The sequence below is a fragment of the Lipotes vexillifer genome, unplaced genomic scaffold (genome assembly GCF_000442215.2).
Source record: "Lipotes vexillifer unplaced genomic scaffold, Lipotes_vexillifer_v1.1 scaffold469, whole genome shotgun sequence".
Classification (NCBI taxonomy): domain Eukaryota; kingdom Metazoa; phylum Chordata; class Mammalia; order Artiodactyla; family Lipotidae; genus Lipotes; species Lipotes vexillifer.
The window spans coordinates 4,582,758-4,598,468 of NW_006788006.1; the positions used below are offsets into that span (position 1 = coordinate 4,582,758).

Consider the following 15,711-nt stretch of genomic DNA (forward strand, 5'->3'; position numbering starts at 1 on the left):
ATATACTGATGAACAGAGATGCAGAAATTTTCAATAAAATATTAGCAAACCAAAGTCAACAGTACATTAAAAGGATCCCAATTCCAGGGATGTAAGGATGGTTCAACATCTGCAAATTAGTAAATGATACACCACATAAACAAAATGAAGGGTAGAAATCACGTCACCTCAACAGATATAGGAAAAGCATTTGACAAAAGTCAACATCCACTTATGATTAAAACTCTCAACAAAGAATAGAGGAAACATACCTCAACATAATAAAGGCCATCTATAATAAGCCCACAGCTAACACCACCCTCAATGGTGAAAAGCCAAAAGCTTTTCCTTTAAGATCAGCAACAAGACAAGGATCTCCACTCTTGCCACTTTTATTCAACACAGTATTGGAAGTCCTAGCAACTGGCAACAAATAGAAATAAAAGGCATTCAAATTGGAAAGGAAGAAGTAAAAGTGTCACCATTTGCAGATGACATATTATATATAGAAAACCCTAAAAACTCCATCAAAAAATTGTTAGAACTAATAAATGAATTCAGTAAAGTTACAGGATACAAAATCAATAACACAAAATCTGTTGTGTTTCTATATGCTAATAATGAATTATCAGAGAAATTAAGAAAACAATCCCATTTACAATTGCATCAAAGATAATAAAATACTTCAGAATAAATTTAACCAAGAAATGAAAGACAAGACAAAAATACAAGAAATTAATTAAAGAAACTGAAGACACAAATAAATGGAAAGATATTCTGTGTTCATGGACTGGAAGAATCAACATTGTTAAAACGTCTACACTACCCAAGCAATCTACAAATTCAGTGCAATCCCTATCAAGATTCCAATGGCATTCTTCACAGAAATAGAAAAAACAATCCTGAAACTTGCATGGAACCATAAAAGACCCAGAATAGCCAAAGCCATCCTGAGAAAGAAGAACTCGGCAGGTGGCATCTCATTCCAATTTTAAAGCTATACTAATTAAAATTACAATATGGTATCCAGGTAAAAACAGACACATAGATCAATGGAACAGAACAGAGAGCCCAGAAATTAACCCACACATAAACCTGGTCAATTAATTTATGACAAAGGATCCAAAAACATACAATGGAGAAAGGACAGTCTCTTTAATTAATGGTGTTGGGAAACTTGGACAGCCATATGCAAAAGAATGAAACTGGACCACACTAACACCATACACAAAAATCAACAAAATGGTTCAAAGACTTGAACATAAGACATGAACACTCCCAGAAGAAAACACAGATGGCAAACTTCTTGACACAGGTCTTGGCATTGAATTTTTTAATCTGACACCAAAAGCAAAAGGAAAAATAAACAAGTGGGGATACATCAAATTAAAACCTACTCAGCAAATGAAACCATCAAACAACATGAAAAGCAATGTACTGAGTGAGAGAAAATATTTGAAAATCACATATCTGATAAGGGGCTAATATCCAATATATATAAAAACTCACACAAGCCAATAGCAAAAAAAAGCGATTAAAAAGTGGGAAGAAGGTACATTTTCCCAAAGAAGACATATATATGGCCAAATGGTACATGAAAAGATGCTCTACATCATTCATCACCAGGGAACTGCAAATCAATACCACGATGAGATATTACCTTTTTCATACCTGTTAGAATGGCTATTATCAAAAAGACCAAAAGTAAAAATGTTGGCAAGGATGTAGGAAAAATGGGAAACCCTGTGCACTGTTGGCGGGACTGTAAATTGGTGCAGGCACTATGGAGATCTGTATGGAGGTTTCTCAAAAATTAAAAAGTAGAAATACCATATGACCCAGCCATTTGACTTCTGAGAATTTATCCAAAGAAAATGAAAAAACTAACTTCAAAAGATACATGCACGCTCATGCTCATTGCATCATTATTTACAATAGCCAAGATATGGAAACAACCTACGTGTCCATTGATGGATGATGGATAAAGAAATTGTGATGTGTGTGTGTGTGTGTGTGTGTGTGTGTGTGTGTGTAATGGGATATTATTAAGCCATAAAAAAACTTGCCATTTGCAACAACATGGATCAACCTAGAGACTATTATGCTAAGTGAAATCAGTCAAAGAGAAATACTATATGATTTCACTTATAGGTGGAATCTAAAAAAACAAATGAAGAAACATAACAAAATAGAAACAGAGTTATAGATACAGAAAACAAACAGGTGGTTGCCAGAGGGGAGGAGAGGGAAGGGAGGAAAGAAATAGGTGTGGGAGATTAGGAGGTACAAACTTTCAATGTCAAAATAAATGAGTATGAAATGTACAGTGTGGGGAACATAGTAAAAATAGGGCCCTGTTAGAGCACATGGCCTTGTGCCCATGAATACGTTATGACTGCTTCTGTTTCCCTCTTGGCTCATAGTCCCATGGTGTTGTCTCAGAGAAACTTTCCAGAATGGGGTATACATAGATTTTTAAAGATGTTCAAAGTAAGCAGAGACAAGTAGGCTTCAGTTAAAAACAAATTGCCGAAAATAAAGATGGCAATGGAAAGAAATTACGCTGATGCTCATGAATGAGGATACTCCTAGGCAGATTCCACTTGGGATACACCTTTATGTTTCAGAACTGCAGAATTTCCAAAGATCTGTCCAAAGATCCTGGTTTAAATTCAGATTCTAAAAGCACTCTCACTCCATTCTTAGTTTATGTGATGAGATGTAGACAGGTGCAGCCCTAGAGGGTGTTTTCTCAGAGCAGGTTGGGCTCCAAGAAAGGCCCGTTGTGGCCCATGTTCTTCTTCCCCAGTCCTGCAATTCTTCCTAAGGATCCCACAGCGGTGAAACAGAGCTGAACACATAAAATTCAAGGCTCAGGAGCTTAACACTCTCCTGTCATACAAGAGCACATCTGCGGTTCTGCATCTTTGGATTCAACCATCCACAATTGTATAGTATTGAAGTACATATTTAATGAAAAAATCCTCGTGTAAGTGGACCCACACAATTCAAACTCATGTCGTTCAACGGTCAGCTGTAATAGCCCCTCTCTACAGCTCACTTCAATTATTCCTCAGATGATAGCCTCTAAGCATCAACAACTCTTTTTGGTGTTTCCACTGAGAACTCACAGTAGGTTTGCATAGGTAACACTCTATTCACAGAATAAACTCAGAATGAGCTGGAACTGTGTAGATGAATGTAACCATTTCCCTAAATGGGAGAAACTCCATGGTTTAATGAAGCAAAATGAAAAAGCCAAATACTGTAACATTTAAAAAAAAATTTTTTTTTAGGGCTTCCCTGGTGGCGCAGTGGTTGAGAGTCCGCCTGCCAACGCAGGGGACACGGGTTCTTGCCCCGGTCCGGGAAGATCCCACATGCCGCGGAGCGGTTGGCCCCGTGAGCCATGGCCGCTAAGCCTGAGCGTCCGGAGCCTGTGCTCTGCAACCGGAGAGGCCACAACAGTGAGAGGCCCGCGTACCGCAAAAAAAAAAAAAAAAAATTTTAAAGGGAAATGAAAATTCTCTCAAATGACATTAAACACAAATAGGTACCACACACATCTATGGCCCAAATCGATAGGCAGTCCCAAGCCCTAGAAAACAATATCCAAGATCATGACTATATATTCTACATACAAAATGTATAACAATTGCAAAAATGAAGATGAACCATGTCTATACTTTTGGGTAATCTTGACTGTGAATCCAGAATGCAGGAATTTATTGTTGCACTCTATTTACTTCCACATCCAAGTTTTTCCTCAACCAGTGTTCAAGATGTACCACCTGGCACAAATTCAAGTGATCACTGACATCATCATTCACTGAGGCTCTTACCCTCACAGAAAAGATTTATTAACACCGCAGCGTCTCTATGATGTAATGTTTTTTTGGGGGGGTGGGGGACCTCGACTCGCAGCATGCGGGATTTCCCCAACCAGGGAACGAACCCGTGCCCCTGCAGTAGAAGCACAGAGCCCTAACCACTGGACCTCCAGGAAATTCCCTCATGGTATTTTTTTTTTTTTTAAAGATTTTTAATTTTAATTTTATTTTTATTTATTTATTTGTGCTGTGTTGGGTCTTCGTTTCTGTGCGAGGGCTTTCTCTAGTTGTGGCAAGTGGGGGCCACTCTTCATCGCGGTGCGCGGGCCTCTCACTATCGCGGCCTCTCCCGTTGCGGAGCACAGGCTCCAGACGCGCAGGCTCAGTAGTTGTGGCTCACGGGCCTAGCTGCTCCGTGGCATGTGGGATCTTCCCAGACCAGGGCTCGAACCCATGTCCCCTGCATCGGCAGGCGGACTCTCAACCACTGCGCCACCAGGGAAGCCCCCTCATGGTATTTTTTAATATTCATCTATCTTACACACCAAAAGTTTTACCATTTGTTAATTGTCTTTCTTTTCTCACAAAAATGTAAGCACCTGCACTGCTTGAACCTGTTTTTCTAATGTTACTTTATCCAAATCCTACAATGCCTTGATTATGTGTGCTGAGTTTGGTAAAGTGCATGGCAATGAGGAATACTGAAAAATCTGAGAAAGAAATCCTTGACTAAAATAGTGGTCCATGGGAATTCCCTGGCAGTCCAGTGGTTAGGACTTAGTGCTCTCACTGCCGTGGGCCTGGGTTCAATCCCTGATCAGGCAACCAAGATCTCACAAGCTACAAAGCACGGCCAAAAATAAAGAAATAGTGGTCCTGTCTTTCTCCCTTGGTAGGTTTGCATTCTCTCACAATTTATCTAAACTTACAGGCCCCAGTTGAGTCATAAAATGGATGTTAAAAATATTACATAGTATAATAAGAAGTAACTTTACATATTTTAACTTTACAAAAACAGCGTCTAATACACTGAGAGAAATGCATCAGTGTTTAGAAAACAAGTAGGAAAGGCAAAAGCTGTTCCAGAGGACTGGGACCTGGCCTGCATTCATTGCAAGGGTAAGTCTTTTCCTGTTGAAGAGAAAAACGCCACACAACTTCAGCAAATAAGATAATTGGTGACCATGATGAATCAAGACATTTATAAGGGGATTATAAGCTATGTAACCATAGCTCTAAAAATGGTAAAAGATAAAGTTCAAAAGCATTAAAAAGACCAGTATTCCCGTCTTCTTACTGAGGCTTCTTAAGAATTAAGTTCAGCTTTATCACCTTTGGTTTTTGCCTTCTAGAAAATGATTATGATTACCACTGATAGTTTCCCTCCTCACAACATTCAATACAGAAAAAAATCTTGTTTCCTTGAGTGGTAGTCAATTCTTCCAACACAAGCTAAAATGCTATAAGAATTCCTTTTGAACATCGTATTACAATTATACTCCACAGTCCTTTACAGTTTGTGGTTATTCTTATTTGAATTCATTACAACCTTCTCTTTGACTACTGGTGCAATCCTGTGAGGCATTGGAAAGAGGATATTGAAAAAACATGATCTAACTTTTGGGTATTAAGAATGATTAAGAAATTAGCTACATGACAAAAATTGCAACTAAAACAAAAATACAAAAAAAAAAAAAAAAGAAAGAATAAAGAAAATTTCCTGGAGGAAAAAATACCTGAACTCATATGCACATAATCTTCACTCATAATGTATAGTGAATAAATGAAGAAAATTATAAAGTTTACCTTAAAATTGAAAATTATAATGGCATATTTTCATATATCCTCTCAGGAAATAAAAAGCCCAACATTTGTTAGCACTCGATGGCTTAGAGAACAGTTAATAAAATGTTTCTATGAAACAACTACAGAAGCATTCCTGTGACAAAAATATGGACATACTTCTACTTACATATGAACATAATTTAAAACATATTGAGAGATTACATTCAACTATAAGAACAAGACACACCAACACAAGGAAGGAGTTTATTTTCACATGGAAGGATCAGGTGAAGGCAGCCCATGTACAACGCAGTAGAGAAACAAACTCCCCTGTTGTATTTTCACTGCACCATTGCAGGCGTCATGGTGAATCAGGAAAACATACTCACTAGCATAGTTAACAGCATAAGGTGTTTGTTATACATTTTAGACTTTAAATAGATACAATCTAGAGAAGAGGGATCTCAGACAATACTCCCAAATAGTGAAGTCCAAAGTAGCTTCCTGGTGCATACAAGAGGCCTTACAGAAAAATCCAAACTCTGATGGATCTCTGAGGTGACTCTTGGGAATACAAAAGTGGAAACCTACAGCCCCAGGAAAATGGAAATCAAACATTGGTGGTGGTTTTGAGGTACTCTTGATTGGAAGGTCAAAGAATCCAAAAACTGGGCTGGAAGATGATATCCTTGAAGTTCCTATGTATTGGTCTCACTTCCCGTGTGGTGACTCCAAACTCTGACTAATGCCTTGTTTACTTCTGCTTTCCAAATCCTAGGCAAGTGAGGCTATTGGTGAATTTTAATGTGGAAACATAAAACGTATGGATTCTATAAAATTTAGTTTCTAAAAGAGTCAAGATGGCGGACTAGAAGGACGCGGAGTTGGCGTTTCCACACAACTAGGGCACCTACCAGCACTGGAGGGGGACCATGGACACCTAAGGGGAAGGCAGAAACCCCCAAGCAACCGGGTAGGATGTGAGGGAGGAGAAGCAGTGGAGGTGGGATGGTACCAGCACCCCTGAGGGGCAGTTGGGGGAGGGGAGGGGTTCCTACACCCAGACGGGGAACGGGGAGAATGCTGGGAGTATGGAGGATCAGAAGGGAACATGGCCAGTGTTTCCCCTGCCCACTTGGGCCCTGGAGAGCCTGCTGAGATCCTGGGCCTAACCCTCCACACTCAGAGGCTCCCTCCTGCCACTGAGCCTAAGCCCCACCCCCACCCACTCACCCAGGGCCTTACCTCCAAACTCCAGCTTCGAGGCATTTGGAAGCGCCCTTGAGGCCGTCCTTCCTTTCCCCACTGCACAGGCCCTAAGCCTAGGCCCCACCCCCAAGGCCTTTTCCAGCTGCAAAGGTCCTGAGCCTAAGCCACAGCCCACGCTTAAATGTCAAGCCTGCCTAGGCCCCACCCTGCCTAAGCTTTGCCCCCCACAGCCAAGGCCTTTTCCAGCTTTTTTTTTTTTTAAGGTTGTGATTCTGTTTTACCTTGTTGTTGTTGATTCATTTATATTTTTATTTTTTCTAATAAATTTTTTATTTTTCTAATTTTATTTTATTCTTTATACTTTGTTATTGTTCTGCTCCTTTTGGCTTGTTCCTTTTTTTTTCTCTTCCTTCTGTTGTGGTTCTGTTTTACCTTGCTGTAGTTATTCCACTTATATTTTTATTTTTCCTAATATATTATTTATTTTTTAAATTTAATTTTATTTTTTATTCTTTGCTATTGTACTGCTCCTTTTTTTCTCTCTTTTCTTTTGCCACGCCATGCAGCTTCCAGGATCTTGGTTCCCAGGCCGGGAGTTGGGCCTGAGCTCCTGTGATGGGAGCTCCAGCTCCAAACCACTGGACTAACAGAGAACCTCAGACCTCAAGGAATATTAATCGGAGTGAGGTCTCTCAGAGGTCCTCATCTCGGCACCAAGACCTACCCAACTGCCTGCAAACTCCAGTGCTGGACACCTCAGGCCAAACAACCAGGAAGAAAGGAATACAGCCCCTCCCATCACAAAAAAATGAGATGACAAAAAAATATGTTACAGACAAAGGAGCAAGGTAAAAACCTACAAGACCAAATAAGTGAAAAGGAAATAAGCAACCTACCTAAAAAAAGAATTCAGAGTAATGATAGTAAAGATGATCCAAAATCTCGGAAAGAGAATGGAGGCATGGGTCAAGAAAATACGAGAAATGTTTAACAAAGACCTAGAAGAACTAAAGAACAAACAAAACAATGATGAACAACACAATAACTAAAATGAAAAATACACTAGAAGGAGAGCAACTGAGGCAGAACAACTCAGCAGGACAACTGAGGCAGAAGAGCGAATAAGTGAGCTGGAACATAGAATGGTGGAAACAACTTCCAAGGAGCAGAATAAAGAAAAAAGAATGAAAAGAATTGAGGACAGTCTCAGAGACCTCTGAGACAACATTAAATGCACCAACACTTGAATTATAGGGGTCCCAGAGGAAGAAGAAAAAGAGAAAAGGTCTGAGAAAATATTTGAAGATATTATAGTCGAAAACTTCCCTAATATGGGAAAGGAAATAGCCACCCAAGTCCAGAAAGCACAAAGTCCCATACAGGATAAACCCTAAGAGAAACATACCAAGACACATATTAATCAAAGTAACAAAAATTAAATTCAAAGAAAAAATATTAAAAGCAGCAAGGGAAAAGCAACAAATAACATACAAGAGAATCCCCATAAGTTTATCAGCTGATTTTTCAGCAGAAACTCTGCAGGCCAGAATGGAGTGGCAGGATATATTTAAAGTGATGAAAGGGAAAAACCTACAACCAAGATTACTCTACCCAGAAAGGATCTCATTCAGATTTGACAACAGAGAAATCAAAAGCTTTACAGACAAGTAAAACTAAGAGAATACAGCACCACCAAGCCAGCTTTAAAACAAATGCTAAAGGAACTTCTCTAGGCAGGAAACACAAGAGAAGGAAAAGACCCACAAAAACAAACCCAAATCAATTAAGAAAATGGTAATAGGAACATAACATATCAATCATCACGTTGAATGTAAATGAATTAAATGCTCCAACCAAAGACACAGATGGACTGAATGGATACAGAACCAAGACCCGAATATATGCTGTCTATAAGAGACCCAGTTCAGACCTAGGGACACATACAGACTGAAAGTGAGGGGATGGAAAAAGATATTCCATGAAAATGGAAATCACAAGAAAGCTGGAGTAGCAATACTCATATCCGATAAAATAGAGTTTAAAATAAAGACTGTTACAAGAGATAGGGAAGGACACTACATAACAATCAAGGGATCAATCCAAGAAGAAAACATAATTATAAATATTTATGCACCCAACATAGGAGCTCCTCAATACATAAGGCAAATGCTAACAGCCATAAAAGGGTAAATCGACAGTAACACAATAATAGTGGGAGTCTTGAACACCTTACTTACACCAATAGACAGATCATCCAGACAGAAAATAAATAAGGAAACAGAAGCTTTAAAAGACACAATAGACCAGACAGGCTTAATTAATATTTATAAGACATTCCATCTGACAGCAGAAGAATATACTTTCTTCTCAGGTGCACACAGAACGTTCTCCAGGATAGGTCACATCTTGGGTCACAAATCAAACCTTGAAAAATTTAAGGAAATTGAAATCGTATCAAGTATCTTTTCTCACAACAAAGCTATGAGATTAGAAGTCAATTACAGGAAAAAAACTGTAAAAAACACAAACACATGGAGGCTAAACAGTGTGCTGCTAAATAACCAAGAGATCACTGAAGAAATCAAAGAAGAAATGAAAAAAATACCGAGAAACAAATAACGAAAACATGACAATCCAAAACCTACGGGACGCAGCAAAAGCATTTCTAAGAGGGGAGTTTATAGCAGTTCAAGCTCACCTCAAGAAACAAGAAAAATCTCAAATAAACAATGTAACCTTACACCTAAAGCAACTAGAAAAAGAAGAACAAAGAAAATCCAAAGTTAGTAGAAGGAAAGAAACCATAAAGATCAGAGCAGAAATAAATGAAATAGAAATGAAGAAAACAATAGCAAAGATCAATAAAACTAAAAGCTGGTTCTTTGAGAAGATAAACAAAATCGATAAACCTTTAGCCAGAATAATCAAGAAAAAAAGGGAGAGGACTCAAATCAATAAAATTAGAAATGAAAAGGAGAAATTACAACTGACACCGCAGAAATACAAAGGATCATAAGAGACTACTACAAGCAACTATATGCCAATAAATAGGACAACCTGGAAGAAATGGACAAATTCTTGGAAAGGTACAACTTTCCAAGACTGAATCAAGGACAGTTAGAAAATATAAACAGATCAATCACACATAATGAAATTGAAACTGTAATTTAAAATATTCCAACAAACAAAAGTCCAGGACCAGATGGCTTCACAGGCAAACTTCATCAAACATTTAGAGAAGAGTTAACACCTATCCTTCTCAAACTCTTCCAAAAAATTGCAGAGGGAGGAACACTCCCAAACTCGTTCTACAAGGCCACCATCACCCTGATACCAAAACCAAACAAAGATACTATAAAAAAAGAAAGATATCACAAAAAAAGAACATTACAGACCAATATCATTGATGAATATAGATGCAAAAATCCTCAACAAAATACTAGCAAACAGAGTCCAACAACACATTGAAAAGATCATACACCATGATCAAGTGGGATTTACCCCAAGGATGCAAGGTTTCTTCAATATATGCAAATCACTCAATGTGTTACACTGTATTAACAAATTAAAGAATAAAAACCATATGATCATCTCAATAGACACAGAAAAAAATTCAACACCCATTTATGATAAAAAACTCCAGAAAGTGGGCAGAGAGGGAACATACCTATGTATGAACATACCATACATAATAAAGGTCATATATGACAAACCCACAGCAAACATCATTCTCAAAGGTGAAAAACTGAAAGCATTTCCTCTAAGATCAGGAACAAGACAAGGATGTCCACTCTTGCCACTATTATTCAACACAGTATTGGAAGTCCTAGCCACAGCAATCAGAGAAGAAAAAGAAATAAAAGGAATACAAATTGGAAAAGAAGTAAAACTGTCACTGTTTGCAGATGACATGATACTATACATAGAAAATCCTAAAAATGCCACCAGAAAACCACTAGAACTCATCAATGAATTTGGTAAGGTTACAGGATACAAAATTAATACACAGAAATCTCTTGCATTCTTATACACTAACAACGAAAGATCAGAAAGAGAAATTAAGGAAACAATCACATTTACCATCGCAACAAAAAGAATAAAATACCTTGGAATAAACCTACCTAAGGAGGCAAAAGACCTGTATTCAGAAAACTATAAAACACTGATGAAAGAAATAAAAGATTACACAGATGGAGAGATATACCATGCTCCTGGATTCAAAGAATCAATACTGTGAAAATGACTATAATTCCCAAAGCAATCTACAGGTTCAGTGCAATCCCTATCAAAGTACCAATGGCATTTTTCACAGAACTACAACAAAAAATTTTACAATTTGTATGGAAACACAAAAGATCCCTAATAGCCAAAGCAACCTTGAGAAAGAAAAACGGAGCTGGAGGAATCAGCCTCCCCAACTTCAGACTATACTACATAGGTACAGTAATCAAGACAGTATGGTACTGGCACAAAAACAGAAATATAGATCAATGGTACAGGATAGAAAGCCCAGAGATAAACCCACTCACCTATGGTCACCTAATCTATGACAAAGGAGGCAAGAATAAACAATGGAGAAAAGACAGCCTCTACAATAAATGGTGCTGGGAAAACTGGACAACTACATGCAAAAGAATGAAATTAGAACACTACCTAAAACCAGACACAAAAATAACCTCATAATGGATTAAAGACCTAAATGTAAGACTGGACACTATAAAACTCTTAAAGAGAAAACATAGGAAAAACACTCTGACATAAATCACAGCAAGATCTTTTATGACCCACCTCCTAGAGAAATGGAAATAAAGACAAAAATAAGCAAGGGGGACCTAAACTTAAAAGCTTTTTCACAGCAAAGGAAACCATAAACAAGATGAAAAGACAACTCGTAGAATGGGAGAACATATTTGCAAATGAAGTAGCAGAGAAGGGATTAATCTCCAAAACATATAAACAGCTCATGCAGCTCAATATCAAAAAAACAAACAACCCAATCAAAAAATGGGCAGAAGACCTAAACAGGCATTTCACCAAAGAAGACACACAGATGGCCAAGAGGCACATGAAAAGATGCTCAACATCACTAATTATTAGAGAAATGCAACTCAGAACTACAATGAGAAAAAAAAAAAACTACAATGAGGTATCACCTTACACCAGTCAAAACAATCATCATCAAAAGATCTACAATAAATGCTGGAAAGCGTGTGGAGAAAAGGGATTCCTCTTGCACTGTTGGTGGGAATGTAAATTGATACAGCCACTGTGGAGAACAGTATGGAGGTTCCTTAAAAAACTAAAAACAGAACTATCATATGACCCAGCAATCCCACTACTGGGCATATACCCTGAGAAAAACATAATTCAAAAAGACACATGTACCCCAATGTTCATTGCAGCACTATTTCAATAGCCAGGACATGGAAACAACCTAAATATCCATCGATAGATGAATGGATAAAGAAGATGTGGTATGTGTGTGCACGCACGCATGTGTATATATGCACACACACACACACACACTCTATATATATATATATATATATATATATATATATATATATATATATAAAATGGAATATTACTCAGACATAAAAATAAATGAAATTGGGGCTTCCCTGGTGGCACAGTGGTTAAGAATCTGCCTGCGAATGCTGGGGACATGGGTTAGAGCCCTGGTCTGGGAAGATTCCACATGCTGTGGAGCAACTAAGCCTGTGCGCCACAACTACTGAGCCTGCGCTCTAGAGCCCGCGAACCACAACTACTGAAGCCCGCGTGCCACAACTACTGAGCCTGCGAACCACAACTACTGAGGCTGTGCGCCACAACTACTGAAGCCTGCACACCTAGAGCCCATGCTCCACAACAAGAGAAGCCACTGCAATGAGAAGCTCGCGCACCACAATGAAGAGTAGCCCCCGCTCGCCACAACTAGAGAAAGCCCACGTGCAGCAATGAAGACCCAACGCAGCCAAAAATAAATAAATTAATTAAAAGAATAAAGAAAATAAGCCTTAAAAAAAAAAGAAATGAAATTGGGTCATTTGTAGAGATGTGGATGGACGTAGAGTCTGTCACACAGAGTGAAATAAGTCAGAAGAAAAACAAATATTGTATATTAACACATATATGTGGAATCTAGAAAAGTGGTACAGATGAACACATTTGCAGGCCAGGAATAGAAACGCCGAAGTAGAGAAAAGACGTGTGGACACAGAGGGGGAAGGGAGTGTGGGATGAATTGGGAGATTAGACTTGACATAAATACAGTACCATGTATCAAATAAATAGCTAGTGGGAACATGCTGTAGAGCACAGGGAGCTCAGCTTGGTGCTCTGTATTAACCTAGATGGGTGGGATGGCTGGGGAGGGAGCTCCAAGAGGGTGGGGATATATGTATACATATAGCAGATTCACTTCACTGTACAGAAGAAACTAACACAACATTGTAAAGCAATTATACTCCAATAAAAAATAAAATTAGTTTCTAACATTACCCACAGGCTCAGATATTTGTCCCATCACAGGTCTCTCTTCTTAAAATCTATTCACCAAATAACAGTCATTGGAAGAACAACAAGCAAAGACCCAAATATAAAAACAATTATTCACATGAAACTTCAAAAAAGGAGCTTTGTCATTAAGAAAGGTAGAATACATAAAATAGACTATAAAGATATCCAGGAACTGTCCAGTATCCAGATATCCAGTAGGAAAATCCCAACAAATACCACATTTTCCAATTGTCCCTTAACACAGAATAAAACTATAAAAAATTAAACCTGACTATGCACATATCAGAAATACAGTTCAATTCACCCATGGATCCAACAGACTTCAAAATGGGGCGAGAAAATATTAACTGATTCAAGGAAAAAGCACTGCCTTTTAATGTTATGTACTACTGTTGAAAGATGACTTGCAGAATTATATCACCCCAATATTCATTTATGAAACTAGTAGAAACCCACACTCCAATGATATACTTTAAGAAAGAGACTTGATAAACAATATATTTACAACTTGTAAAACACAATTCTTTTGTGTTGAAAGTTTTTTGGAACGTTATACATGGATTAATTTTCATCAAGCTTTCTCATGTTACTTACATTTATAATTTATTTCTGGTGGGAGTTTTAACATGTAATGATGAAGGCCAACTGAAGTCTTTCCCATGCTGTTTACATTCAAAAGGTTCTACCCTGTGAGTCTTTTCATGCCTTCGGAAGGAAGTGGGATGACTGAAGGCCTTCCCACATTCTTTACATTCATAGGGTTTCTCTCCAGTGTGAGTTCTTTCATGTCTTCGAAAACTCTGATACCACCTGAAAGCTTTTCCACATTCCTTACATGCATAGGGTTTCTCTCCTGTGTGAGTCCTTTCATGTGTTTGCAAGGAACTGTAACCTCTGTAGGCTTTACCACATTGTTTACATTCATAGGGTTTTTCTCTAGTGTGAGTTCTTTCATGTGTTCTAAGATAACTGGGACACCTGAATGCTTTACTACATTTTTTACATTCATAGGGTTTTTCTCCAGTGTGATTTCTTTCATGTCTTCGAAAACTTTGATAACACCTGAAGGCCTTTCCACATTGTTTACATTCATAGGGTTTCTCTCCAGTATGAATTCTTATGTGTGTTTCTAAGGAAGTGTAATCTCTGCAGGCTTTTCCACACTGCTTACATTCATAGAGTTTCTCTCCAGTGTGTGTTCTTTCATGCAGTCGTAGCAAAGTTGAACAACTAAAGGCTCTTCCACACTCCTTACATTCATAGGGTTTCTCTCCAGTGTGAGTTCTTTCATGTTTTTGAAAGGAAGGGTAATACCTGAAGGTTTTACCACACTGTTTACATTCATAGGGTTTCTCTCCAGTGTGACTCCTTTGATGTATTCGAAATGAACTGGGAGAAATAAATGCTTTCTCACACTGCTTACATTTATAAGGTCCCACTCCAGTGTGAGTAATCATGTGCACTTGAAGGCTTGCAAGAGCTCTAAGGGCTTTCCCACATTCCTTACATTCATAAGGTTTTTCCTCAGTATGAGTTCTTTCATGTTTTCGAAAAGAACTGGGACAACTGAAGGCTTTACTACATTTTTGGCATTCATAGGGTTTTTCTCCAGTGTGATTTCTTTCATGTATTTGGAAACCTACATTAGAACTGAAAGTTTTACCACATGGCTTACATTCATAGGGTTTCTCTCCAGTATGAACTCTTTCGTGTGTTTGGAAGGAAGGGTAATATCTGAAGGTTTTACCACATTGTTTACATTCATAAGGTTTCTTTCCATTGTGAGTTCTTTCATGTATTCGGAGGGAACTGGGACAACTGAATGCTTTACTACATTTTTTACATTCATAGGATTTCTCTCCTGTGTGAGTCCTCTCATGTATTTGTAAAGTTTGATGATATCTATAGGCTTTTCCACAATGTTTACATTTATAAGGTTTCTCTCCAGTGTGGGCTTTTTCATGTATCTGAAGTGAAGCTGAAGAACTAAAAGTTTTCCCACAATCCTTACACTTATAAGAGGCACCTCCAGCATGTGTTACCATGTGTCTCTGAAAAGTTTCGAGCTGCATGAAGGCTTTCCCACACTCCTTACATTTATAGGTTTTTCCTCCAGTGTGATTTCTTTTATGTTTTTCAAAACACTGCAGATAACTAAAGGCTTTTCCACATACATTACATTTATATGGCTTCTCTCCATTTTTCTGATACTCATATGGCTTGTGTCCAACGTGACTTCTGGTGTACCTATTATGGCATGAATGATGCATGAGGACTTTTCCACATACTTTGTGTTCCCATGGTTTTACTCTGATAAGAGTTTTCTTGTTCAGATTGAGATTTGGAATAAGGCTGAGGTTTTCTCTACATGGACTATCCTCTTTCC

At 38.2% G+C, this 15,711-nt stretch overlaps 1 protein-coding gene across 1 annotated transcript in view; it reads right to left on the reverse strand.

Moving 5' to 3' along the window:
- Positions 1–13,921: 13,921 nt before the first annotated feature.
- Positions 13,922–15,711, reverse strand: part of LOC103087203 (zinc finger protein 709-like) — a 2,701-nt gene continuing 911 nt past the window's right edge. Inside the window, exons 4-5 of the mRNA XM_007461119.1 lie at positions 15,396–15,711; positions 13,922–15,311 (exon numbers count right to left, since the gene is read on the reverse strand). The exon at positions 15,396–15,711 is cut by the window's right edge and continues 1 nt beyond it. Coding sequence (XP_007461181.1) covers positions 13,922–15,311; positions 15,396–15,711 — 1,706 coding nt within the window. The remainder of the gene's footprint in view (positions 15,312–15,395) is intronic.